At 28.7% G+C, this 27,892-nt stretch overlaps 1 protein-coding gene across 4 annotated transcripts in view; it reads right to left on the reverse strand.

Annotated features, from left to right (window-relative positions):
* The window catches only part of MRP (Multidrug-Resistance like Protein 1), a 174,908-nt gene that overhangs the window by 119,334 nt on the left and 27,682 nt on the right, over positions 1 to 27,892 (reverse strand). For all 4 annotated transcript variants that reach the window (XM_075368697.1, XM_075368695.1, XM_075368694.1 and 1 more), the window contains exons 4-11: positions 22,631 to 22,768; positions 21,223 to 21,348; positions 19,911 to 20,104; positions 15,113 to 15,340; positions 11,447 to 11,621; positions 6,238 to 6,406; positions 4,849 to 5,000; positions 3,494 to 3,631 (exon numbers count right to left, since the gene is read on the reverse strand). In XM_075368697.1, coding sequence (XP_075224812.1) covers positions 3,494 to 3,631; positions 4,849 to 5,000; positions 6,238 to 6,406; positions 11,447 to 11,621; positions 15,113 to 15,340; positions 19,911 to 20,104; positions 21,223 to 21,348; positions 22,631 to 22,768 — 1,320 coding nt within the window. The remainder of the gene's footprint in view (positions 1 to 3,493; positions 3,632 to 4,848; positions 5,001 to 6,237; positions 6,407 to 11,446; positions 11,622 to 15,112; positions 15,341 to 19,910; positions 20,105 to 21,222; positions 21,349 to 22,630; positions 22,769 to 27,892) is intronic.

Genomic DNA, 27,892 nt, shown 5'->3' on the forward strand with positions numbered 1-27,892 from the left:
ATGACAGACGAGTAGTGTGGAAATGTGTTTTCTATGACTCCATATATATATAATTCAAAATATGATTCCATATAATTTTGATATGCTCAATTTATTTTACATGGATTCATTTTATATGTTCAATTTATGTTGAAAAAATTATTTTTTGTATTGTTAATGTTAATTATTTTTTTAAATTTTAATAATATACATGTGATCAGACTACATAGCCCTAGTACATTTTTTCGTTGTTCCCCCCTTAATTTGAATTGTTTTGTGATTGAACTTTTACTTTATATTGATTCACTTGAGCTTTTCAAATTAAAAATGTTCTTTTTTTTTAATTTGGAAGTAAGCTCGCAATTGTTAAGAATGTACTGTATTATAGTATTTTCTGTGTACCTTCAGCAAGTCTTTTCCTTTTAATTAAAAATTACTGTTTAAAATGTTAAAAGTAATCTAGCAATTTAAATATAGTATTTAAATAAAACTAAACAACTTATAAAGGAAGACTTCATTTTTAATTAATAAAAAAAAGAAGTTAGTTCAAACTTTTTTCCTGAATGTGTTATTAAAAAATTAAGAAATAATGATGTCAGTATGAAAATCCACGGGCATCTATATTTTTAATGGTAAAAATCCAAAACTAGGCTTTGAAGGAATAATCTCTTACGTATGAATATACTTTTATGAGATAATAGAAATTTATCTAGTAATGTTAACAATGTGCACTGAAATCACTAAATAAAGCACAAGCTATCTAACAACATGTCACATCTCATTAATAGCTTCATTCTATATTCTGCAGTTCATAAACTATGCCCACTTAAGTAAATCACTGTTGGTGTTGTTTTGCCATTTGCACAAGTGATTTATAGAAACAATGGCGAAACTTTGTGTAAAACTTAGAAAAATGTTTACAGAAATGCACTGATTGTTTATGCAAACTAACAGAAATATTGAAGTTATAAGTAGTTTACGCTATTTGAGTATGGATGTGAATCAGTTGATAATGAACAGCACTTGCAAAGGTTTCTTATATCATACAATCAAGCAACTTGTACATTCCAATTGCTATTTTCCACAACCGCATGGAAACTAGCAAACAAGTGCAACATTTCAACTGACTTATGCTATGATATTCTAAATAAAAATTGATGATGTACAAAATTTGTGCCCACTTGATACTACAAGACATTTTTTTTTTCAAGAAATAGCCATACCAATGACAATAAAACATTTTTAAATAACTCATATTAACTGATGAAACATGGGTTAATGGCTATAATGTCAAATCTGCAATATCTTTGTAACAGGTAGAGAAAAGTTCACAAAGATAAAAGAAAGAATCAAATTCAATCAAAGACCATATTAAAACATTTTTGGCAGTACAGATGTCATTCTCTAAAAATCTTTCTCTTAAAAACAAACTGTAACCAGCATTACTGCAATGAAGTTTACAAAGTACTATGAGAAAAATGTCAGTGAGAAGAGGTTTAAGCTTTGATATCAAATCATGGCTGCTCCATAAAAATTTGCTCTCACAATATTAATCTACAAGTCATGGCTGCTCCATGAAAATTTTTTCTCACATTCAGCAATATTAATCTGAATTTTATTCAAAAGATAGAATGATTGTTCTGCTACAACCTCGTACTCTCCTAATCTAACTTTAGTAGCCTTTTTTTTTTCTAAACTAGAAACAACTTTAAAAGACTGAAGACTGATATGATTGAAGATTAAAAGCTATGATTTTATATGGCAAATGTCTGGTATTTCTTGAGCAGATCTTGCATTTACCCAAAAAGAAATTATCTAAATATTTCCAAAAACATGTTTTCAAATTTTAAAAGAACTTTACTTGACAAATAATATTCTCTTATATCTCTTTTATATTAACCAAATAGGAATAATTGAGGCAATTTTCCTGACCCAACAACATTTTGGTTCAGCTTGTCTGTTTCATATTAACTTCCATTAGATTAGTCTAGATTGATTGCAAAGATTTTTACACACTCTTTTAATCCAAAAAGTTTGTAATTTTTTTTCAGAGAAAAAAGATAAAAAATTTTTTAAGTATCTCTCTCTGTTCAAACGCCTTTTCAAAAAGAAGATTGAATACTTCAAACTTGCTAACTTTTCTGATATTAACTCCTAAAATCAATGGCTAAATGTTTAAATAGAAGCCTATGTTTTAGGAAGTAAAAAATTCTTCTTGAAATTAATATTAAATTTTTTATTATTTATTATGAACTTAGATTAAGAAATCTTCGAGCCGATATTTTTATGAAATGAAAATAATTCATAAATGGTAAAATTATTTATTTATTTAGAATAACACAATTTTAGTTAATTAAATAAATTCTACCAAATAAAAACTATATATAGCAAAATAAACAGATAGTTGTTGAAATGAAAAACAGCATATTACAGTTAAAAACTACTCCTGCTCTCTTCTTTTTCTGTTTAGCCTCCGCAACCATCGTAAGGCGTTACTTCAGAGGATGAATGAGGATGGTATGCATGAATGTAAATGAAGTGTAGTCTTGTACAGTCTCAAGTTGACCATTCCTGAGATGTGTGGTTAATTAAAATCCAACCACGAAAGAACACCGGTATCCACAATTAGCATTCAATTCGTACAAAAGTAACTGCCTTTACTACGATTTGAATCTTAGAATTCGACTTCAAAATCAGCTGATTTTGCGATGACAAGTTCACCAATAGACCAACCGATAGGACCACTGACCTAACCAATGGGTTAAAATTACACCTGCTGTTACTAATCAGTTAAACATTAAATAGTTACCTTGCAAGAACAAAACTGTCTGAGAATAATAAAAATAATGTGAAATTTAATGAAAAATTTCAAGTGATGGAAGTAAATGAATTTTTTTTTATATTTTCATCAAAGCTTTTTTGAAATTTCAAAAAGGGACTCCTTTACCCAAGTTGTAGGAAGTTTTATGTGATTTTCTAATTATGTATTTTAGAAACAATATCAAAGGACCAATTAAATTAAAAAAGATTTAACAATTTTTTTAATATTTTTTTTAAATTCACTTCTGGTAATATATAAGAACTGGTTTCCTGGAGAATAACATGCAATACAATTTTTAATTAAAAAATATAAAGAAAAAAATAAATATCAATAAGAAAGAAAGTTTCTTGTGATCAATCTCATAAGACAACTTTGTGAACATTGTTTTTCATAAGTTATTCACTTTTGTATAGCACGATGAATAAGTCAAAAGTAAAAATTCTGTCATTTAAAAAAAAAAAAAAAAAAAAATGAAAATGTTATTTTAGAACTACCTATGTCCTAAAATAACTAACAGACTGGATGGAGAGATGATTTAGATTTTTTTACATTCCATAATAAGATAGCTATTAAATGGAAACTGACAGAAAAGAAGAAAATAAAGTAAAAGTGAATATTTTTATAAACTAATATAGTTTGTAGATATAAATACACCAGTAAGTATAAATAAAACATGAATTAGATGATAATTACCAGAAATGGTGCACATGCCCATATGAAAGATGTAGAGGCATTAAAATAAGCAGCCTGTTTTAAAACATAAATTTCTTTATTTCTTATGCGCAATACCTGCTGCTCAAAGCTTGGTTCCCAAGCATACAATTTTAATACCTAAAAATAAAAACCAAATATAATTATTTTTATTTTAAAACAGATTTCTAACATCCAATTTTAAAATCATTCACATGGTTTTTAAAATGACAAAATATTTTGGATGTGCTCAATTAATATGTTCATTAAATCAGTTGCTCTGATTTCAATAATCAAATAATCTTTTTATAAACTTATAATTTTCTTACTGAAACTATAATTTCTATAAAATCAGTTGCTCTGATTTCAATAATCAAATAATCTTTTTATAAACTTATAATTTTCTTACTGAAACTATAATTTCTATATAGCCAATGAAGTTCTCTTTTATTCTATTCCTTGGCTGAAGGTTGCACACCAAAGAAAAAATAAGGGTGAACCAAGCTTAAAAAACTGAATTTATGAAATTTCAGATTACTAGTTTCGTATCTAGTGTAGATCTACCTACTAGCACATTTCTTAGTTCTTCAATCTTTTTGAAAATTACAACACAAAGTGGTATTCTACAAATGGTTCTACATCTAAAATAAGACTCCTGACAGCTGTATTTTTATTTATTATTTGGTCAAACATTTTTTTAGAACACCATTAACAAAAACTCCTTTAACACAAGTCATCTTAATATCTACCTATGCTGACTTACATGACAGAATGATAACATCTCTGCCTTTGATTCAAAAGGTTCTGAGGTTTGAATCCTGGAAAAGCATGGAATTTTTTCATATGCTACAAAATTTGTATATAATTAAGAAGCTGTAACTGAGCATATTACCCTGTTGTTACTAAAGGAAATAAAGATAAATAAATAAATAATGAATACCCATTAATGAAAATACAGATTATATTTATTTATTAAAATAAATGTTATAACTTACAGTAACAGTAACTTTCAGCTAACATAACGTTCATTTAGTATTCAATATAATGTTACTAAATTAATTATTAAAGTTATGTTCTTATTTATTACATTATCTTGAAGTTCAATAAAACTACTTTTTTTACTTAGCAAAATAATTTCTTTTTTATTTACATACACATGGAATAAGTCCAAGTATACTAGATAATTTAAAACAAGCACATGAAAACGTTTACCTGAATACTAAGATCTCGTGTGTTAATATTAATATTACAAAAGAGAATTTTTTTTTAAGATAAAAAAATTATAAGACATAAACAATAATATCTAATAATAATAATAATAATAATAATAATAATAATAATAATAATAACAGCAGTACCTTAATGCCAGACAGAATCTCATTCATAAGCTTTACACGTTCATCCTTGTACTTCATTTGTTTAATTTGCAGCTTTTTCACCTGATTAGCAATGTAACCATTGATTGGTATCATGATAACCATCACAGCCAAGCCAGCCAAAACAGCAGGACCTAAAAGTAATATTCACCACCAAATATATAAATAACAAACATAAGTATGATGTAAGAATGTATTATATTTTTACCTATACAATTAAAATACTTATTATTATTATTATTAATTTAATATCTATTATTAAATATTTATTTTAATGCAATTAAATAATTTGAAAGTTCTCTTAAGATGAAAATACTAACAATAAGAGAAAATTATTACCTGAGGAAAAAGTACTGTTAAATTCAGATATAAAATATAAAACTACAGTTGAAAATTAATCTTTGAGATCGATAAGGGTTAAGATCAAATCAACTCATAATAATGTATCCAAGACCAGTAAATAATAATGTCCTGTGCTAGGAACTTCTAGCATATGAATAATGAAAAAAATTAAAATTCATACAAATTAAAATGTTTTATGAGCAAGAGAAATTGTTTCAGCCCTCTAGTGGAATTCAAAGTTATATCTGTTAAAAATTAAACTAGTTAACTATTAGACAGAAAATAATTTTTATTCCTAGACAATCAAAAACAAGGTATTATTTATCGTAGTATTTAAACTTTTAATTGATTGGTTTATCTACAGCAGATTTTAACTAAACTTGAAAAAAATTAATAATTTATTTCCATTTTAGATTAATCTACCCAGGAATACAGCAACGGAACATGTATGCAAAAGTAAATTGATTATTTTCAGAAAATGTATTATCTATAAACCAGCATGCATTTTATAGATAAATCTGGACTTTCAATAATTAAATTACTACTTAAGTGAACTTTGAAGGAAATTACTTTTATATTCTGTAAGTTACTTTCTTCCAAAATAGTTGATATAAATTTCAAATGATCAGTCTGTATTAACTAAAATTAAGAAACGCTGAAATCACATCTATTCTTGTAATTTAAATATTGTCATCTCTCTATATGGTAATATAAGGCTATTGATGCAATTTTCAACAGCAATAATTTATTTCCTTTAGGGAGCATTTTAGAAGCATTACAAGTTATTTAAATACAATATTAAAATATAACCTGTCTCTCCTACATCATAAATTAATTTTATTAATTATGTAATATTTTGTTTTTGACTGACAGATTTTGGCTGAAAAATATCAAAATGCCCATTTTCCATTCTGATACTTTTACATGTATGAACATCATGTGCGAGTGAAGATATATGTGTACGCGCATGTATATTTTCACAGACATAAACACAAAAGTGGACTAAAAACATATAATTATTTTACTAACCAAGTATCTGCCATAAGAAGAAAAGTGCCAGCAATATTTGTAAGGGTGCTGACCAGATCATGTTTAAGTAAGTCAACAAATCCATAAACCTCTGAGCATCAACAGACATCAAATTAACAAGTTCACCAACAGTTGATTCTTTCCTAGCAGAGTTTGACATGACCATGGCCTGAAAAGTAGTAGAGAGATTTATTTAAAAATTAGTACAACTAAATAAAACATGAATACATACCAAAAGATGAGATCAATTTACTTAAAAATGAAAAAAAATTATAAATTATGACAAAAAATGAAACTGAATAGTTATTGTTGTTTAAGAGAGTGATTTTTCTGAAAGGTGAAAGCTTGTTTAATCATTTCAAAACAAATTAATAAAAGCAGACAAATCTGTTAGATTGTACTAAAAAAAAAAAAGAATAGAATTATTCATTCTGAAGGGATTTGTGACTCTTAAAATCCTGTGAGATTACTGAAAAATACTTTCTACTGGGTTTTTAAAACATGTAGGTTTTTTAAACAAACATCCTACATGCTTGAAAGCTTGGGAAATATCATTAAGAAACATTTTATCATAACTTTATTTATAACAAAAATTTTAATGTTGCCAATAAAATGTTAAATTTAATTTAATGTGGTGGTTGAAAGTAAGTAACCCCTAACCGGTTAAGTGAAATCACTTATCCACATCTGAAAACATTATGTTAAAGATATTTGATACCCTTCACTTTTATGTTCTTTGAGAATTAAAAAAAAAAAAAAAACACAATTCAAATACTTATTACAAAAAACAGAGTTGCATCTTTCTGAAATGCTTATATATCATGTTTACTTTTATTAAAAGAAACTTAAATTTTATTTTATAAAATGGATTAAAATGTTGTTTCCTCTTTTTTTGTAGTCTATAAAGAAGATAGGCTGCTGTAAAGTCTATAAAATTCACTCACTGTTACAAATGCGTATATTTTTTTAAATGTTTTTGGTCGAAATTCAACAATTTCTGAACAAATTTTGCTGCCACAAATTTCATAACAAAACAGCTGGAAAAATTGCTTGGTATGAACCAAATGATATGCCAACATCATTAGTAACCTTTCTGATAGTGATTAAGTGATTGGCCGTAATCATTTTCTTCACTTTTTCAACGCTGTCATTGGTTGTTGATGTGTTGAAATATCCAGAGCGCTCATCTTCAACATCTTCACAACCTTCTTAAAAGCATTTTTACCACTTATAAATGCTTGTTTTATTCAAATAAGAATCATCAAAAGCAACATTCAACATTTCCAATGCAGTGCTGCACTTTATTCCATTCTTAAAGAAAAATTTTAGTGCAATTCTTTGTTCTATTTTTTCCACTAAAGTTAAGAATAGCCGACCATACCAAAATAAATATAACCTATTTAACAGCCAACAATAAACTAGTCATCCAATATGGCTACCACTATAAACAACCATTAGGGACAAATGTACTAACACAACAAAAAAGAAATTGTGACATTGGAAATACATAGCTTGGGAAATTAAAAAATTCTGGATATTTTTGATCAAACCTCATAGTTCTTTCAATACTGCATATTTTTTTTATCCATCTATTCTTTTATTCTGTCATAACTTTGCAATCTCTATTGAAAAATATTTCCCTTACACTTCATTCATTAACATTGTTTTCAGTTTCAGGTTACTTGTTATATCTATGTCTTCAGCTAGTCTGTTTTCATTTTTCATATTATACTCTTAAGAATTTAATTTCTCCAACCTGAAGAAGTCTATTCCATTCTCTTTCCATGTATTTTATCCCATTTGTTTATTAGTAATATTTTAAGTGGAATCGACTGCAATAATCAATGACCATTAAAAAATACCCATAGTATATGGTAAAATAAACAAAGCTTTAAAATACAGGATGAGCAACATAAAACCGAAACCATTATGTAACAGCTGCAGAATTGGTAGATTATGTTGGAATGAAATTTTATGAATGATATGGATAAAATAAGAAAAACAATTTAAATGTTACATTTATTTACCATATTGTTACAAAAGATGTTCAAAATGACCACCCTGGACATCAATACACTTTTGTGCTTGACTGATCATATTGAGAGCCATCTGATGCAAAAGTTGTTGTCAATTGCGTTGACTATTCATTCAATGTTCACCTTTAGTTCATCAATATTCTGAATTATTATATACGTAAACTCTCTTCTTTAAGTGGCCCCAAAGGAAAAGATTGCAAGTAGACAACTCTTTCTTTTTCCTGTTTAGCCTCCGGTAACTACCGTTCAGATAATACTTCAGAGGATGAATGAGGATGATATGTATGAGTGTAAATGAAGTGTAGTCTTGTACATTCTCAGTTTGACCATTCCTGAGATGTGTGGTTAATTGAAACCCAACCTCCAAAGAACACCGGTATCCACGATCTAGTATTCAAATCCGTGTAAAAATAACTGGCTTAACTAGGACTTGAATGCTGGAACTCTCGACTTCCAAATCAGCTGATTTGGGAAGACGCGTTCACCACTAGACCAACCCGGTGGGTTAAGTAGACAACTCTGGGGAACGTGGAGACCACCGTCCTCTGCTGACAGCTCATACATTTGTGAAAGCTGCATGAATGCGATTCAGTGAAACATTTGATGTATGACATGTTGTTCCGTCTTAATGGAAGAAGCTATATTCTTTTGCATTATCAGTTAATTGCGCATAGAACTCTTGGAAAATTGTAAGGTAAACTTGTGATTGACAGTTCAGTCAAAAAATATTGGTCCCACTATACAATTAACAGAAACGGCACACCAAACAGCAATTTTCTCATCATGAAGTGGACCTTCTAATATCTCATGAGGATTCCTCACCATCCAATACCTGGTGTTCTGCGAATTAACATGGCCAGATAAATGAAACCATGCCTCGTCTGACATCGGGTCTATTTGTCCACCAACAATGTTTTTGAGAAGCCAGATGCAATAATGAAGTCGTTTCGGTTTGTCTGTCTACTTCAGTTGTTGCACAGTTGTAATACGGTATGGTTTCAATTTTAATTCATAAAGAATTTTACAACAAGATGTGTATTTAACACCAGATTGTTGGAATAACTTGCGTAGTGATTTTTTGGGACTACCAGTAATTTTCCTTTCAATATCGGCTATGGCCTGTGGAGTCCTAATGAAAGGTTGCCTATTTCATTTTGCATTTGAGACTGAACCTGTTGTATGTCATTTTTTAACTAAATTGTTTATGCTACTCTTCGCTGGGATACAAGCATTCTGAAATTTTTCTATGAATACTTGACGTGATTCTTCAAACGATCCAGAATGAATATAGGCCTCAATTACAGCTATCCTCCCATGGATTGAATAAGTCATTTACACAAACACAAATGCACTCACAATACTGCACTGACATGTAACCACCTGACAAACGACAGCAACAATCAGTAGTAGCATATATATATCCAATAGTCGCACTACTTGTGTGAGAGTCCTTCATAAATAGTGTTGGGTAGCAGTCTCATTATGGGTATGGTTTTATGTTGTTCACTCTGTATTTGGTGATATACATGAACCAGTTCGCTGAATGTGGCCTTGGTTAGTGATATTTTATTTTAATTTATATCCTTTAATTTCCAGAATCCTATTTCCTGAGACATTTCAAGAATCACAGAATCTTAGATTGTAAGGGATACAGTTTATTGTCTTACAAATTCCAACGGTTATAGATATATAATAAACCTTGGCACTTTTTTGGTACTTTCTTTTTCAATAATAATAGTCTAATAGTTAGATAGAGATTCTGTCCTTTATGAAATTGTTTAAAATGTAATTGCCTACCTTTCTGTCCTTGTAAATTTCACTTCCTAAGTAAAACTTACCACAACTTTCTCCATAACATAATGTCTCCATAACTCTTCCAAAAATCATAATTTTACTCTTTTCCTCATATGTTTTTAGTTTGTTCTTCATAATGTTATCCTAAGCGTTAAGCTGGCTTAGCACATCTTCCACTTTTATCCACCCATAATTGTAAACACTTTCAAATACATATAATTAACAATGCCAGTTTGTTCAATAATAAACGTATTTTGGACATCAGATATATCGGGAAGTTTGGTAATTGAGAAATCAAGATCATTGATATTAAATATTTATTAAATTATCAACTTTTTTCCTGTTTAGCCTTCGGAAACACCATAAGGTATTACTTCAAAGAATAAATAAGGATGATATGTAAGAATGTAAATGAAAAGTATCTTGTACAGTCTCAGATCGGCAATTCCTGAAATGTCTGGTTAGCTGAAACCCAACCACCAAAAGTAGTGTCTCGGCCTTTCATTAGGAGGTTCTGGATTCAAATCCCAGTCAGGCATGGCATTTTTCACACACGTTACAAATCATGCATCTCATCCTCTGAAGCAATACTTAATGGTGATCCCGAAGGTTAAAAAAAAAAAACACCAAAGAACACCGGTATCCAAGATCTAGTATTCAACTCTGAATAAAAATAACTGCCTTTACTAGGATTTGAACCACAGACTCTTGACTTTGAAATCAGCTGATTTGCGATGACGAGTTCACCACTAGTTCAACCTGCTGGGTCTATTAAATTACCTCAGTTCAGTTTAAAACTTTCAATGAATTTTGTATAATTTAAATAATTAAATGACTGAAGAAAAAGATGATAGTTCATATCTATAGGAACAGATTCATTTTTCCACAAAACTTGAAGGTTAACATCCAATTACAGTTGCATATGAGAGATGAACTTGTAGCAGGTGGAAAATTTCAAACCTGACTACAGTTTAAATTCACAAGCTATTAACAATTAATTTTTATGCAACAACTACATGAAACTTATCTCTCAGGCAAGAGAATTTTTCAAGGCTAAACAGATTTTAAATTAGCAGTAGTCAAAGTAGTCTAAAACTAATCTCATTAACACCAAAACCCAAGTCATTAAGATGGTTGATTTCACAACTACATTTTCCCAAAAATTCATTTTTCTTTTAATATTGACCAATAAAATTTAAGAAAATAAGGGCTGTATGTGTACTCAGCCTAATTCAGGTAAATATAGTAAGAATGTAGAAATCAATATATTGCTTACTGATAAGCCCAAGTCACTGACCAACAAAACATCCACAACTATTTTATACTACTAAAAAACTAAAAAAAAATTATTAACAACTGACAGTGTTATCACATCAAACCTTTCTATATATAGCAGATATAAGAGCAGTTCTGACTCTAAGGCCAACGAGGAACATTCGATTAAAGTACTGGGACAGCAGGAGTGTTTGTACCATTGCTGTTAATAGTAACAATAGCGCATATAAATAACCTTTCCACAAGGACTCATTACCCTCAACAAATCCAATTAGTAATCTAAAAGAAAAAAAAAACAAAAAAAAACAGGTAAATACTAAGTTAATAAAAAGGAAGATTAAACATTTATATTCATAGTCATAAAATATTTTATTGTAATAATTTTCAATTTAATAAATAACATTTAATAAATAACATTAGAACAATATTACTTATCTAGACAGAAAAAGATCACTTCATAATTAATCTCAATAATGTAAACACAATTTCAAAATAAATTACTTAAAAAAAAAAAGGAAAAAACACCTTAATAATATAAAAATATTTTCAGAAAAAATGGATATTTACAAATTAAGAGGATGAATAGAATATAATTTCTGACAGGATTTTCTAGATCATTAATGCTGCTCCTGATGAATATCAACAGACTTAATCTGACTTTCAGCCTAATTATGTTACTATTGTTTTCTCTGTCCTTCCTTATAAGCACTTAATGTTTGAATACCAAAGAATATTTCTAACAAAATTAGTTGAAAAAGATTCACTAGTTTAAAGGACAAATAATAACTCAGGACAAATGCAAATAACAACTCCATCCATAAATAAAACTCAAAAATCTAAAACTGCCACTAAATAAACAATGACCTGCCTGATAAACAAAAGACACAGCAGCAAGGGATGTTCATCCAAGCTCTGCAATTATTAGGGAGATAATAAACTCCCTCTATCCTTGTGTTCTGAAAAAATTCTACACCTTAGATTAAACTTAGATTACTTTAATCACAATAAATTAACAAAGATAATCCACCTCTTTTGAGAAACCAAAACAACGCTGTCTGAATTAATTAGCACATTATATTTTGCTACAATAAAAATAATCATAAAAAATCAGCTTTTACACAAAACCAAACTTGAAAGATGTTTAAAATAAGAGATATGAGTCAAGTGACCACCAGTTCTTTCTCCTCAAGAAAAATACACCATTGATTTATAATTTTTTATAATAGACAGAGAAAATTATGCAGTAAAAATTTAATATTCCTCAGGAAAATTTTAATAAAAAGAATTAGGTTTATGACTAGATAGAATTACAATTTTGTAAAAAGAAGTAGAACATACATAAGCAAGTATCCTTTTCATTATGAGATAACTAACCTATACCAGATTTAGTCAGCTTATAGAGTTGAAGTAAACAAACTGCATGTATGGCTGTTCAGGTGCTGATTCACAAGCATCTCCTGTAAACCCTGATGCATATTAAAAAAGAAACTATGCGATATTAATATTCAGTAACAATGTGTTCTTATATTTTACAAAAATTAAACATATATTTTAAATTTAAATAAATTATATGGTGACTACTATGAGTAATGATTATTACGTTGTATATAGATATGGTTGCATTGTGAATCAGCACTGATATAAGGGATGCGAGTCAGGAGAAACATGATCAAATCACTAACACAAACAAAACATTTGTTTATTCTTCACTCTACAAGCTAACTGAATATAGTATAGAAGTCACCATTTATATGATGATATTTTGTTACTTTTAACCATAGTCACTGTTTTATTATCATATTCATATTTTGGTTCATGAAATATGAAACATTTATTATAACACATATCTTTTTAAATTAGTCACTGTTACAACAAGAATAATGGATCAGATTAGAATAATAAAATAAAAGAATAATATGAATACATTAAAAAATACTCATAATCTTTACAAGTCAAATATTTATCAAATTATTACATAATCAATATCCAGATAGATTTTACAAAAAAATTGGAATCATTGAGTATCTATAAAACTGTTCTATCATTTTTATTTTGAGCCTGTGGTGTTTTTATGGAAGTGTTCTAGAGTAGAAAATTGATCGATATCAATAATTATGAAAAAAAGGTTTGCACATTTACTCTTCTGACAGTAAACAACTATGTGATAAATTGTCAACAGTCACATGATAAATATGTTAAAAATAGCACAAAAGGAGGCAAGTATTTATTCAACTAATAAATGTGAAGAATTAGTAAAGAAGAAATACAATTGCAACAAACAGAACTAAATCAATTGACATTATGGAAATATAAGTCAGAGGAAAAAAATAAATTAAATAGAGGACGCGAAATAAGGAAGGATATAATTAACAATAAAAATCAGAATATCTTTAAATTCTATTTGAAAAGAACCTATAGAAGATAGAAATGAGCAATGAGATAAAGGAAAAAGGTTACACTGATACACAAAATTAACCTTTTTTAATGTTTCTTTAAGTGTGACACCCTCTGCTTTGCTTTTCTCTGCATAGAATGCATACGATAAATCTTATAAATAAGATTTTTTTATCACCCTTAGTTTAATAGAAATGGCACATTAAAGGTCTATAAAAATAACAGATCTAATATACAGAATGTCATGTACTTACATTAAAATTTCTTAGCAAATGGTATCCTTTTATAGGTAGCCTCAGGTACATCTTGAATTAACGTCCAACAGCAACAGTAATGAGATAGCATACTAACATTCCACTTGTCTTTTAAACATACCACTGTTTTTTTTAAAACACTATCCAAAAAGTGAGTTTTACACCAGTCAACACAGAGTTAAACATTTCATCTCAGACTAGTTCCCTTATTTGTGGGCCAACAAAAATTCCTTCTTTAAATTTTGCTCCATTCACTTTTAGGAAATTCTGCTTTAAATACATGATTTCTTGACTGTCCTTCTTCATAACTTTTACAGAATTTTTTATCAATCCCAGTTTGAGATGAAGGTACAGTAAAAATATTTTTCCTGGTTTAACAAGAGGCTCATGAATAAAGGTTTGTCACCAGGAGTGAAGTACTCATTTCTTCTTTAATTTTACTTTATAATGCTAATCTCTAGCTCAGCTGTCCCATTCCCAAATAAAATAAATAATACCCTAACTGCATGCGTAATAACAAAACAGCTTTTAGTTTTATATCTCCATAAACATTCCAACTATACTTTTTATAATCTACTTTTTCAGTAACAGTTTTTTATGACATTATACATTTCTCTCATATTAATTCCATAACAAGAGTGGGAAAGAAGAACATTTATTACTACTGTGAAGCAGAACTGTTTTTAAGCTATACTTGTGATATTATTGTTGTAAATTAAATATAATGTTTGTGTTATGAATCAGTTATTGCTTCATTGTTAACGACTGATTAGAGTTAAATATATATAATGAGCACATACTATAAAGTAATCATATAAAATAAAAAATAAAAATACGTGCATGATCAATCATGCCTTCATATATAAAAAATTTTCAAATTTAAATTTTGAAATATTTCAAAAACATAGGGGTGATGGAAAAATTCTGACTTCAAATTTGTTTTCAGCATTAAAAAACTGATTGGTTTCACAAATCATGTTAAGGAAAAAATTGTGCTATCAATGTTACTTAACAAAAATAAAAAATGATAAAATTAGGAATAAAAATATGGTGTTAAAAATTAAACAAAATTAAAAATTTATTTTGTTGGGAAAAATTACACAATCATAGAGATAATTTTACCTGAGAATCTGAGGGCTTACAAATGACAGCAGATCCTGTCCAAGTTTAAGAAGTGCGCCAAATAGAAATGTATGACCAAATGCCTTACAGAGTACAGGGAGTATGGATGCCTGTTGTTTGACAGAAGATTGTTTTGTTGACCTTCTTATTCCATTCTCACCAACAAATTCAACACTACTTGCCCTTTTCATGTATGAACTACCATCTTTTTGAACCTCAACAGTGCCTCTGTAAATAAAAATTATTATATTAGCAAATACATAAAATATAATGGATCTATTAATTACATTAATATTAAACAAAAAATTAATGATCTCTGATTGCTGATGTAAAACGCTTTACTTGTCCTTTCATAAAGAAGAGATTGTTCCTTTTCATTATAATTGAAAAGAAATATAATTTCTGTGAATTTACTAAAACTTACAATTATTATTATCTTCACTAAAAAATGTTTACACAGATTTTTACAGCACTTTATGTTTTATAATAAAGAAAAGTGAAAATCATAAAATATTTTTCTAAAATCCTGACCTAAACAGTTTATATCAGAATTTAATGGCCCTGCATATTTACGAGGCATTTTCATAAATTAAGGGCCATCAGTTTATATTTAAATATTAATGAGTTGAACACAGTTTTTTACACATGCAGGGCCATTCAATAGTTGTTTGCCTGACAGTGAATGCAGATCGCAATGTCCGTGACAGTTGTTTCTCCTGCCAGTTGTGAAGTGCGACTGTCTATCTACACGACTGTCACAGAAAAGCTTGGATTTTACAAACTGTGTGCAAGGTGGGTACAAAAAATGCCCACTGACCAACACAAAAAGCAAAAAATGTGCAATGGACGACCACTTTTGGACTGTTATTGACAAGATGGAGATGATTTGTTTTCCCACATTGTTACATGCGACAAGATGTGGTATTCCACACTAATGCAGAATTGAAACAACAGTCAGTGCAGTGGTGCCATTCAAATTTCCCAAAACTGAAAAAGTTTAAGCAATCTCCGTACTAGTCAAAAAATGTTAGCTACCATTTTTTAGAATGAAAAGGGTGTCATTTTGGTTGATTTCAAGGAATGTGAATCAACAATTACAGCTGATGTGAACTACAAAACACTCACTAAACTGAGATGTGCGATCTAAAATTTAAGGAAAAGACGACATGAGAAACTGTTGTTCGGCATAATCCTCCTTCATGACAACACGACTCCTTATATTGCTACCTTAACCAAGAAGAAGATTCAAGATTTTCATTGAGAACCTTTTGACCATCCTCCATAAGGTCCCGACCTTGTACCTAGCGACTACTCCCTCTTCTTGCATTTGAAATAGTGACTTGTTGGACAATGATGAGGAACTCAAGACTGCCATTATCAACTGGTTCAATTCCCAGGTGGCTAACTTCTATGCAGAGAGGTTAAAGAATCTGGTGCAGCGTTATGAAAAGTGCTTAGAAGTGAATGGAGATTAAGTGGAAAAGTGAAATAGATATGTAGTAAACTAAAACTGTAAGTAAAAGCCTTTTCTCATGAGTTAATTTTTTTTAATGACCAAATGGCCCTTACTTTATGAATGCCTCATATTTACCAACACTAGAAAACTAGCGAAAAAAATTACAAGCAGATGAAGAGAGTACAAGTGGACAGCCTTCTTTAAAATAAAAATCATTGAACAGAAAAATTTTTATGAAATGATATGTCAAACAGAAAAAAAAAATTGCTTATCCATTAGAAATTAAAATAGATAAAAAAATTATTCAAAGATTCTTAATATTGACCTAATTTGAAAACATTTTACAGTCACTCTTACATAAGAAATGGATTTTCCAAAATTCCTGATATTAAAATACAATAATGTATTCTTGCAGGAGCTTCAGAAATTCACTGTAAGTGTTTTTATTATTCATCAGAATGTAATACTGATACCTGTGCTCTCAAATGAAACTTGGCTAAAAAAAAAAAATATTTAAAATAATGTATGCAATTAACAAAGAAAATATGTACATTGAGTAACTTCTTATTTTTGTTCACGTTCTTCAGTAGTTTTAGAATTATTTTTTGAAAAAGAATACAATAAATATTATTTGATTAATGGTGAAAAGAAACATAAAAAATAAATTTATATCGATAAACCTGCTGACCTGCTAACTCTAGCTGAAGAGTTAGGCTTAAAATCAACAGTTATAGAAAAGTAGAAAATTCTGAAAAACACAATTCATTCCCAAAATTCTCATCTAAATTTTTAACAGATTTAAGATTCTATTTATTGTAGACAGAAGCAACTGTTGTTACGTGATTTCTCTGAAAATTATTCTATAGCAATGGTGGATGAATTTCAGCCAATTCAGAAGGTGAATTGCCAAATAACCTTTGAGCTATTCATAGTGTAGTTCACTGTCGTTAAAAAAAAGGTTTGATCATAAAACAAAAAATGTTTTTGAAGGATTTTTACAGAAAATATAAAGCATTTCATGGGATAAACGGAAAGGGAATTGTAAATTGAAAGAAATTGAGGATAAGGATGATAAAATGCTACATGAGGAGAAAGAATTAAGAGAAAGATGTTAGCAATACATGGAAGGCCTGTACATATCACAGAAAACTCAAGAACTAAACATAGAAAAGGAATCAAAGGTAGCTGAAGAGAATAAAAGGACTATCTATATTAAAATGTGAAGTACAGAAAACAATTACGGAAATGAAGAATAAAAAATTGATTGGATTAGATGAACTTGCCGCAGAATTTATAAATATTTAAAGGAGAAAGGAATGGAAGAAACAGTTGAACTATATAATATGGGAGAAGTTGTGAAAATGGTAATGATACTAATTCAAAAGAAAAGTGGTACCAGAAAATATGCAAAACACAGAACAATAGGTTTTATAGCCTAAGCTGCTAAAATATTGTTAAAAAGTCCAAAACTGGAGGTTAGTAAGAATAATGGAAGAAGTTGCTAGTTAGAAACAGTTTGACTTCAGTAAAGAGAAGGGAATCAGAGATGCCACTGGGCGACTAAGGATGGTTGGAGAGAGATATTTAGAGAGAGCATAAGATTTAGAGTGGCATAAACATACCACTCTTATGTTTATGCCGCCCATATTGCTGAGATATAACAGAGCAACTCCGCTCATGATTAAATTTTCTATCAGAACCATTCTGCCTCATAATTTTCTGATGTTCTTTGGAGAACCTCTTGAACCTGTTACAACTTTGTTAATCAGAAAAGGCAAGACCTTTTGTAGGGAGCCACTTTCCTGATTATTCCAAAGAACAACAAAATGAACATTTTTATATTTTAGATTTTATGTTTTACAATTTAATGTACTATCTTCTGCAGCTGATCAAGGCCTTCTCATTGGTGGTTTTTTTTAGATGGACCACCAACCATCATAAATTTATTTGTGAACTTGAAATTTTGGTCCCACGAGTACCAACGATATAATGGACCACTCCAGCAGAGCGTATGCGTGCTAGAACTAAATACAATTGGATTCGCCCAGGTGCCCAGAGGACATCGTTTGAAACTCACTACACAGAGTCATTCACCCATCGGCATGATAGTTTCCACCTTGGATTACGGTTGCGTTTTGCAAGATGTTGCAAAACCACCTGCAAATGTAAGAAGAAACAATGTAGGATGTTGTTGTGCAGTTGCGTAAGGTATATGTTGTAATTTGTGTAGTATTCTTGGTGTAGTGTGTGTGTATATATATAAAGTGTTCTGCAGCTGTGGGTGTAGTTGAAAGAAAATCTGCAGAGTTGATAGTCAAATGGAAAAAAATGATGGAGATTCTTAAAAAGAAAAAATAGAATGCAAAGGCAGAAGGTTAATTACAGAATTATATAAGAGGCAAACAACAGCAATGAAAGTAAACAAGAATATAACTGACTGGGTGGGTCTAGGTCAAGGTGTTACCCAAGGATGCTACCTCTCAACAACACTGTTAAACATTTACATTGATGATATAGAGGATATATTAAAAGAAAGAGAAGAATAAGTATAGGAGAATAAAAAAATAAGATGTACAAGGCTTGCTAATGATATGGTAATTCTAGCTGATGGCACAGATGCCCTTCAGTTGTTAATAGCCCTGCTGGAAGGAATAAAAGAGTATAGAATGAAATTTAAAATTATAAAAAGGAAGGAAAATTACACGAAGGATAGCATGGCAAAGGAAACTTTCAGTAAGAATTGTAAATTACTGTATACTAAAATTCTGGACTTAAGTTAAGGAAAAAGTCAGGCAAATGGTACATATGTTAGTGTTCTGTTATATGAAAGTGAAGCAAAAATGATGAGGAAGAGAAAAAAGAAATGGAATGAGGCTTTTAAGTTGTGAATAACGAGAAGGATGGAAAAAATAAGATGTATGAATAAATTGAGGAATGAGGAAGTAATGAACAGGATTAAAGAAAAAACACTTAAGCAGGAAGCTACACAGAAGAAAAGGAACTGGTTAGAGGAAGTGGAATCTTGACAACTGCATTGGAAATATGAGTAGAAAAAGAAGGATGAAGTTAACAAAAGAGGTAAAACTTGGTAATTACAAAGGAATGAAGAAGAAGGCTTCAGACAGAAACAGATGGAGACAAAGATGGCATAAGGGACCTTCCATCTGGCTGAGCACCAGATGATGATGACTATGACAAAACTGAACCTATGTATGAACAACACTATAAATATTTCTTCTTTTTAAGGCAATTCTGTACTTTAATTTTCTCAGCAATTTGACTGCTGCAATTAGACTAATGAACGAGCTATATTGACTAAGGTGGTGGAATAATAAAACATACCTGGTAGCTGTCTCTGCATATTTATTCCAATGTTTGTCAAATTTTGGAATAACACCAGCAGCAGTGTCTTCATAATTCATGTTCCATAAATCATCTGTTTCCAAAGGCTTTTTGAAACCCATCCATGCTAGGCGATCAAACCAACTGAACATCAACTTAGATGGAAATGATGCGTAACTTTCTGGACAAGGCCTCTATTAATACCCAAACAAAAACTGTTTTACACAACATAGATTACATTAAAAATATGAGAGAAAAACATACAGAATAATGCAAAATGTAGCAGAACAAATATAATATCTTGTTGATAAATTATATATAAAAACAACTAATCTGTTTAACTGCTTAACAAGTTTATAAAAGAAAGGTGCTTTTAATTGATTAAAAGCATAATTATAATTGATTAACTTATAATTGATTTATTACTTTCTATTCTAAGGATATTATAATATTAACACTGAAACTGAGTATTAATATACTATAAATATTGCTTTTTTTCTTTTTACAGATCCTCCTAGATATAAAGTAAAGGACTGTATCCTGTATCATGAAGTTTAGCTAAATGCCTTTTGTCTAATTTGATGTGGCACAATATTATTCCAATTAATACAATCTGTATCTTCATGTATATCCAGGTAATTTATATTAAATTAGATTTTAATTGAAAAAAAAATATTAATGCACATTATTATTATTATTATTATTATTATTATTATTATTTTCCACAAATAAATGAAAATAATTCAAAATGCACAAAATATCTAACACAAAAAAAAATTATATTAATTACTGAAATTTCATCTCAAATTATGTTCAAGTATTATGAAGGAATTTTGCTCACTTAGCATCATGATGATACAAAGTAGACATTTAGAAGATATAGGGCAGAGATAAAAACTTTGACCATGTATCATTTTATATTTAACTATACTTATTTTAAATTAAATAATATTATTTTTCAAAAGAGTCTAATAATATACAGATTAGTAGCATCAATTAAACTATAAAATGTTTTAAATAAATTAATACCAAATTCTGAAAATAAAAACTTTTTATCTAAATCATACAAATGTTAATCATTAAAATATATGTATATCATTCTTTGCGGGTTATCATTCTCTCTCACCAGCCAACCCCTTTCCTATCTTTGATTCCATTTTCAATAAATACTACATAAATCGCTCATCTACTTTGTGAGCCTGACAAAATTATGTTCTAATTCATAGGATGAAAGATAAGCATAATTAGTGGTTATAGGAAAAGGAAATACATCTTGCCTAATATAAATCATTAGTTTCATAATGAGACTTACCTCAACAGTCGGATACTCAGAGAAAGTTGGTTTTGCATCAGCAAAGAAATTAAGTAATAATAGAATTACAACAAGTATATAATATATAATGTAGCTAACAAACGGATATAGCACAGATGGAATTCCCTGAAACAAAAAAAATAAAGAATAATTGAGAGAACTGTTGAATACAAGATACTTTTACTATTCCTATAACAGGCCAAGTGGCGACATCTATTGGTTAATGTATATAATAGAGTGTACGAATTTATGTACTGTTAATGTATACTACAGAGAGACTGGTTCTAACTGCCGTAGAGCACTGATGTGCCTAACACAACAATGTAGTTTATTTCCTGTTATTATCAGTATAAATAAATATAGTTATTATTACTTTATTTATTCATTGGCTAAAACCAGGACCACAAGAACACAGAAAAATCTAAGCAGAAAAGAAATGAAATCACAAAAAAAATTAAAATAACTTATAATGAAACAATTTCATTCAACTTAGACCACACTATATCAACTATATATTTTTAGTTTATTTAAAAAGTTTTCTACAGAAAAGAATTCTACAGATTGAGATACTGATATTTTTACAATAAATCAAGGAATAATCATCATGCCTCATCTGTAATGAAATCTTGAAATGCAGAAATAATCTGATGAGATTAAATAAATTATTGGTTTTCCTGGCAAATTTGATACAAGACATGAAATATTTATTGGCCAGAGTATATAAGAAATTCGTTCAGAGTTTGTCAGAATTTCTCAAGTAGTAAAAAGATAATGCACATGGAAATCAGAAATGAACAAACTGGAAGCAAATGATGAACTGTAAAACAAGTGAAGAAATTTCATAAATTTTGAGCCAGATTAAACAGATGACCCTAAAAGAATTTAATAAAATTTAGATGAATAAAGGTAAACAGATAATAATATAAATCAGAATCTAAAATGAAAACTATTTAAAATATTACAGTTATATGAAGTAATTGGTTGAATGATGAAGGAAATGGGTAAAATTCTTGTTCTGAATAATTAATATTCGACATACAGCAAAATCTACTTGATGCAAAGATCCACTACATATTCTGTTAAAAGTAACTAAAACTTAAAATCAGATCTGAACAAGGTCGTGCAGATTCAGAGAGTAAATTTAGCACACACAACTGATCAAAAGTAATGTAAACAATTAACCCAGAGTTTATCGTTAATTACATCTATTCACATTAAAATTTTTCACCTTTCATGTGCTACAAATTTCACTGATAACCAGAAATCACTAATCCAAATAAAGAAAAACTTTACCTAAAGAAATGTCTTCACAACCTAAAATGGTAAATTAATGCAATCTAATATACAAATAAATAAATATCAATAGAATAATTCTGACAAAAAGATTAATAACACAGATATTTCTTACCTCATGAATAAAATTTGCTATTTCTGTGCGAAGCTGTGCAATTCCGCTAACTGCCAACAAAAACCAAAACAGAAACAATAACCCAGAAGAACAAAGTCCACGAGATCGGTTAGATGCTGTTAACACTAAACACAACATCTGTAAACACATTTAAAAATAATTTTAGTTAGTCAATGTAAATTTAATAAACATAAAGTTGATGTTACAAAACTTCACTTGAAACTACTGAATACTGTTGATATCTGTATTATGGTTCATAAAGTATTGATCAAGGAATATTTTGGTCAGGCAAGTGAAAAAATAATACACTTTTGATTTTAAGTAACTGTCTGCTTATTTTGAAAAGAAAATCAGAAACAATTGTAAACTGCATATGGATGTTTCTGTAACTTCTGGGATTACTCAGTTGTAGCATGGTAGAAACTGAAGATATGAAACAAGGCAAAAATAGCCAGTCGTGATCATTGAACTGTTTTGTACTGATCACTAAGTAAAGTTTGCTAGACACTTTTTTTTTTTCTTTAAAAAGCTAGTGACCATAATAATTGATGATATGCACACATGTGCGTGCACATACATACATGCTTATGTAATATCATTTTATATAAATATCTATATTAATAAATGAACACTTAATGCAGCAATAAAATTATTCATGGACTAATCCTGCAGTTTTTCAGTTCTCAAATAATCTTTAAATTTGATATTTAATTATAATTTACAAAAAAAAGAAATTATTTTAAACTATTAGGCAATAGATGTTTATTAGGCAATAGTAATTTATTTCTATAACAATTTAAAAAGAAATAAAAAACATTTTTGCAATCTAAAGTATAATGTTAAAAGACATTTCAAATGTTACACTTACTTTACATTCTGAAGTCTTAAACATAAAAATTTGCTGTGTAAAGTTAATGTAAATCACTATACACATACATCTGACAATAACTATTATCAGATGTAAAAATTTGTTGGCTTTACAAATTGTTACTTTTAACAGTAAATTATAAATAAAAATCAAAACTGAAGGTGGTCTGAAAATTAATAGATCATCAACTGGTTTCTTTTGTTATACTGGTTATTTGGAAAATAGTTTGTTAATACTGATAGCTATTGATTTCTTCTTTTTTAATTTTATTATGCAGACATTTCATTGCTTTAAGTAAAGCAATATCATGTGTACATGTGTATGTATGCACAATGTGTGTGTGTATGTTTGTGTGTGTGCATGCATACACACACACACTTGGAAAGAAATTTCTGATACCCCAGAGGGATCAACTGATGAATCCTCAACTTCAATAGATATTTATTATTATTCCATAAGAATCAAATACTGAACCTCACCTAATCACACAAGCAGATCTGAGTGACTTAATTTGTGACTTGTATTTGTCGAAACAACATGCAGAATTCCTAGGTTCATGTCTTAAAGCATGGAATTTATTAAACACGGATATTAAAAATTCAATATATAGAAATAAAAACAAAAATTTACTTAAATACTTTAGAAGAGATTGCTTAATTTGTTCCTGCCATGATGTTAGGGGGTTAATGTCTGAACTGAACATTGAATATGTTATTCATGATTGGTGTTTTTTTATATATTCATAACAAAGAAGCTTAAAGGCAGTGTTGTTGCATAACTCGAATAAATTTTCTTCTATACCGGTAGCACATACTGTAGGAATGAAAGGAACAAACGAAAGTAAGTCAAAAATTTTAAAAGCTATTAAGTATGATGAACATTCATGGCGAATCATTGCTGACCTGAAAGTGATGGGACTTTTTCTCAGTCTCCACAGTGGCTTTACAAAGTATAAGTGTTTTGTGTTTGTGGGATAGTCGGGCTACGAATAAACACTACACAATTAAAGACTAACCAAGAAGAAATCAGTTTACCCCAAGACAGGAAGATGTCAAAATTCCCCTTGTTGAAGCAGATTGTATTATCTTATCATATCTACACACAAAACTAGGACTGATGAAGAATTATACAAAGCATTAGAAGCATTAGATAAAGATGGAGACAACTTTAATAGCTGAGGTTTTTTTCATGATTACAGGAAGCCAAATTAAAAGAGGGGAATATTCATCTGGCCACAAATAAGAAAATTAATTCTGTATTTAATTAAAATACTAATAAAATTATTAATACTAAATAAATTAATAATACTAAATTATTATTAATACTAATTAAAATAATTTCAATAAAATAAATATAGAACATAACAAATTTATGATACAGTAATTATTGCTTTAGATGGGAATGCAACTGTGGGATTGATTTATCCAAGATGTAACAAAGAAATACTAAGTTCTAATTTTTTAAACATATATTTTTGACACACACAAATTTCAAAATATTTTCCAGAACATATTTTACTAAATTTTCTAAATAACGTTATGCATTAACAATCTGAAAGTTCAGAGATCTTATGTTCGGTTAATGCCATGTTGTAAATGTATTATCTCTATTCTTGTAAAAGGAAAGTTAATCTTAAACAATTTCTACAAGAAACACTTTCAATATTTTAAAATTATTATTTGATAGTATGATCACCAACAACTACATGGCTCATTTATCATTATAAACTTTTTGTTATTACCATCATGCTGATGTAATTGTACAGCTAATGCAAAAACAATGAAATCAGAAAGAATATACTTTTTTAAGGTCATAAATGAAAAAGCATTAAAATTATTAATGCAATAAATAAACTTAAAAATAATAAGCTTAATACCAAAAGTCTGCAACCTCCAGTTACTAATTAATAGAATCGGTAAATAAGAACCTAATGCCTAAATGCTAAGACACAATGGGCTGTTGAATTATTATATAACTATCTTATGAAGAGGGGTCATACTTTGCTTATTTCTTACAACAAGGGGTGGGGAGACTACTCAAATATTTGTAAGATAAAATAGAGAAAGAAGAATTGAAAAAATGTATTGTCAATAAATATTTAATAAACATACTCTAACAGATTGTTCCATTATGTTTAGAACATTCCAGAAACACCCAAGTATGTTTTTCAAGCACTTTGGTTACTGTAATGTTCTAGGAAAATTCTATAAACATTCCAAGAATAATGAAGCAGATCTGTTATATCAAGACAATTTCACTCTTAAAACTCTTACTACTGCCTGGCTCTTTATCAAAATTAAACTGAAATTTAATTTTTTAAGTATTGCATTCAATAACAATTATTTTCGAGTGAAATACATTTAGTTGCATAATTTATATTTCAATCTCCGATTAAAAAAATATTGCATAAGTAAAAGAGTAATGGATTGATTTAAATTTTGTAAAAAGTCTATCAACATGTGTTTGGATTTTTGCATAATTGGATTTTCACCTGATAATCCACTGAACCAGATGGTACTAAATTAATACGTTTCGCTTCCTACTTCCTTAGAACTTTTGAGAAATTTAAACATCTTTTGACTTCATATCTCTATACCTACATCAGATTCTGGGAATTACCCCAAGCAATTTATCATTTACGGAAAAATGGTCAGTAATAAATTAGTTTCGACCTGGTTAATCCCTTGCTCAATTTAGTTGTTATAAACTAACACTTAGGTTCTTATAAATCCAGTTCAGTAAATAATTCATATCTAGTGTTGATCAAACATTACTATGTCAAAACATATTTTAAGTTTTAAAAACCCACATGGATTTAACTGTCAAAATTTAAAAAAAAAAAACAAAATTTGGCAAAAATAAAAACCTGATAAAGAACTTGAGATAATCTTTACTCTTATCTTTAAATATTTTATTGTAAAATTAAAAAATTTAATTCGTTTGAAATAATGACAAATAATGAAATTACTTTTTTGTAATGTATCTTTGTAAGTTTATTTCTGTTTCTTACATGATAAGTATATATTAATAATAAAAAAACTACTAATAAAAATATTTATGAGCAAATTTTAAATCTGAATGACCCCCCAACATTAATTAATTTTAACAATGACAATCAAGTTAAAATCATATGACATCATCTAACATCTTGGCACTTGAAAAAAAAATATACATATGAAAGCTATTATCATTAAATAAAATGTGAACATAATTTTGTTTTGTTTCTTTTTTTAACCAGTACATTTAAATTAACTATAATATAGAAATCAAATTTAACATTTCAAAAAAGTAATGTTAGATGTCATACAAGGCTTTAGCACATAAATTTTTAAATCAATTTACTTAACCATGATAGCTATTAAATTATGAAACTTGATAAACCAATACCTCAAGCTATTTATATTTCTTAAAGAAATTAAGATTGCAATAAATACTATTACAGCTTCTTGACAGACAAATGTGAATAGCACATAGTAAATGTTAAAAGTCATGTTATCAATCAATTTTTGTACTTAGGTAGTCAAAGGTGGTTTGCAAACAGAGAGTGACTTGAATTGCTAAATATTGTTTTCTACAATGTAAGAGTATAAAATGAAATAATATATTATAAAAAAAAAATTGTGATGTTTCTTAACTAAACAAAATAAACAGATTTTAATCAACTGAAAATTTTTGAAGATCATTTTGTACTAATTTGAGTAATTTTATAATTAATAAAATTATAAATAAAAAATATTGGGAATATTACATTTCTAATTAACAGTAGTGTCCTGATTTTATTTAAATACTAAAAACTTTATAACATATTATACTTTTAAAATAACTGAATGTGCAATAAATCCCTTGGTTCAGTATCATTTGGTTTTTTATACTCGTATCATACTCATTAAGATAAAACTTTTGACCTGTCCACTTGATAATTAGGAAAATGTCATTTGATAACACCAACAGGATACCAATTTATTATTATCGTTAGCTATCGGGAATAAATAAATAAAAATTTACGTTTCACTCTATTTTTACACAGTACACTTTAGATGTTTCAAAATGACTTTGTAATTATTACAATAGCTTATCTCAATAATTAATTAGTATTTATTAGAATAAAAAACACAACAGCGGTTAAAAAATTAATTTGACATTTACATATCTAAAACACTACTAATACAGCTGACATAACTAATTACAATAATTACTATCGTCCATAAATTTCAGAAGTCAGCATTTCTGACCTCCAGCAATCATGGCATTAACTAAAAGCAACATAGTAAAATATGATCACCAAAAATTAAAAAGTTTCAAAGTGAAATCTTAATGTGGGAGAAATCAAACGTACATGTGGGTAAGAAATGCAAGTGAACCTGGCTGATATACAACATCTGTTATATCAACTT

Source organism: Lycorma delicatula, chromosome 6 (genome assembly GCF_047948215.1).
Source record: "Lycorma delicatula isolate Av1 chromosome 6, ASM4794821v1, whole genome shotgun sequence".
Classification (NCBI taxonomy): Eukaryota; Metazoa; Arthropoda; class Insecta; order Hemiptera; family Fulgoridae; genus Lycorma; species Lycorma delicatula.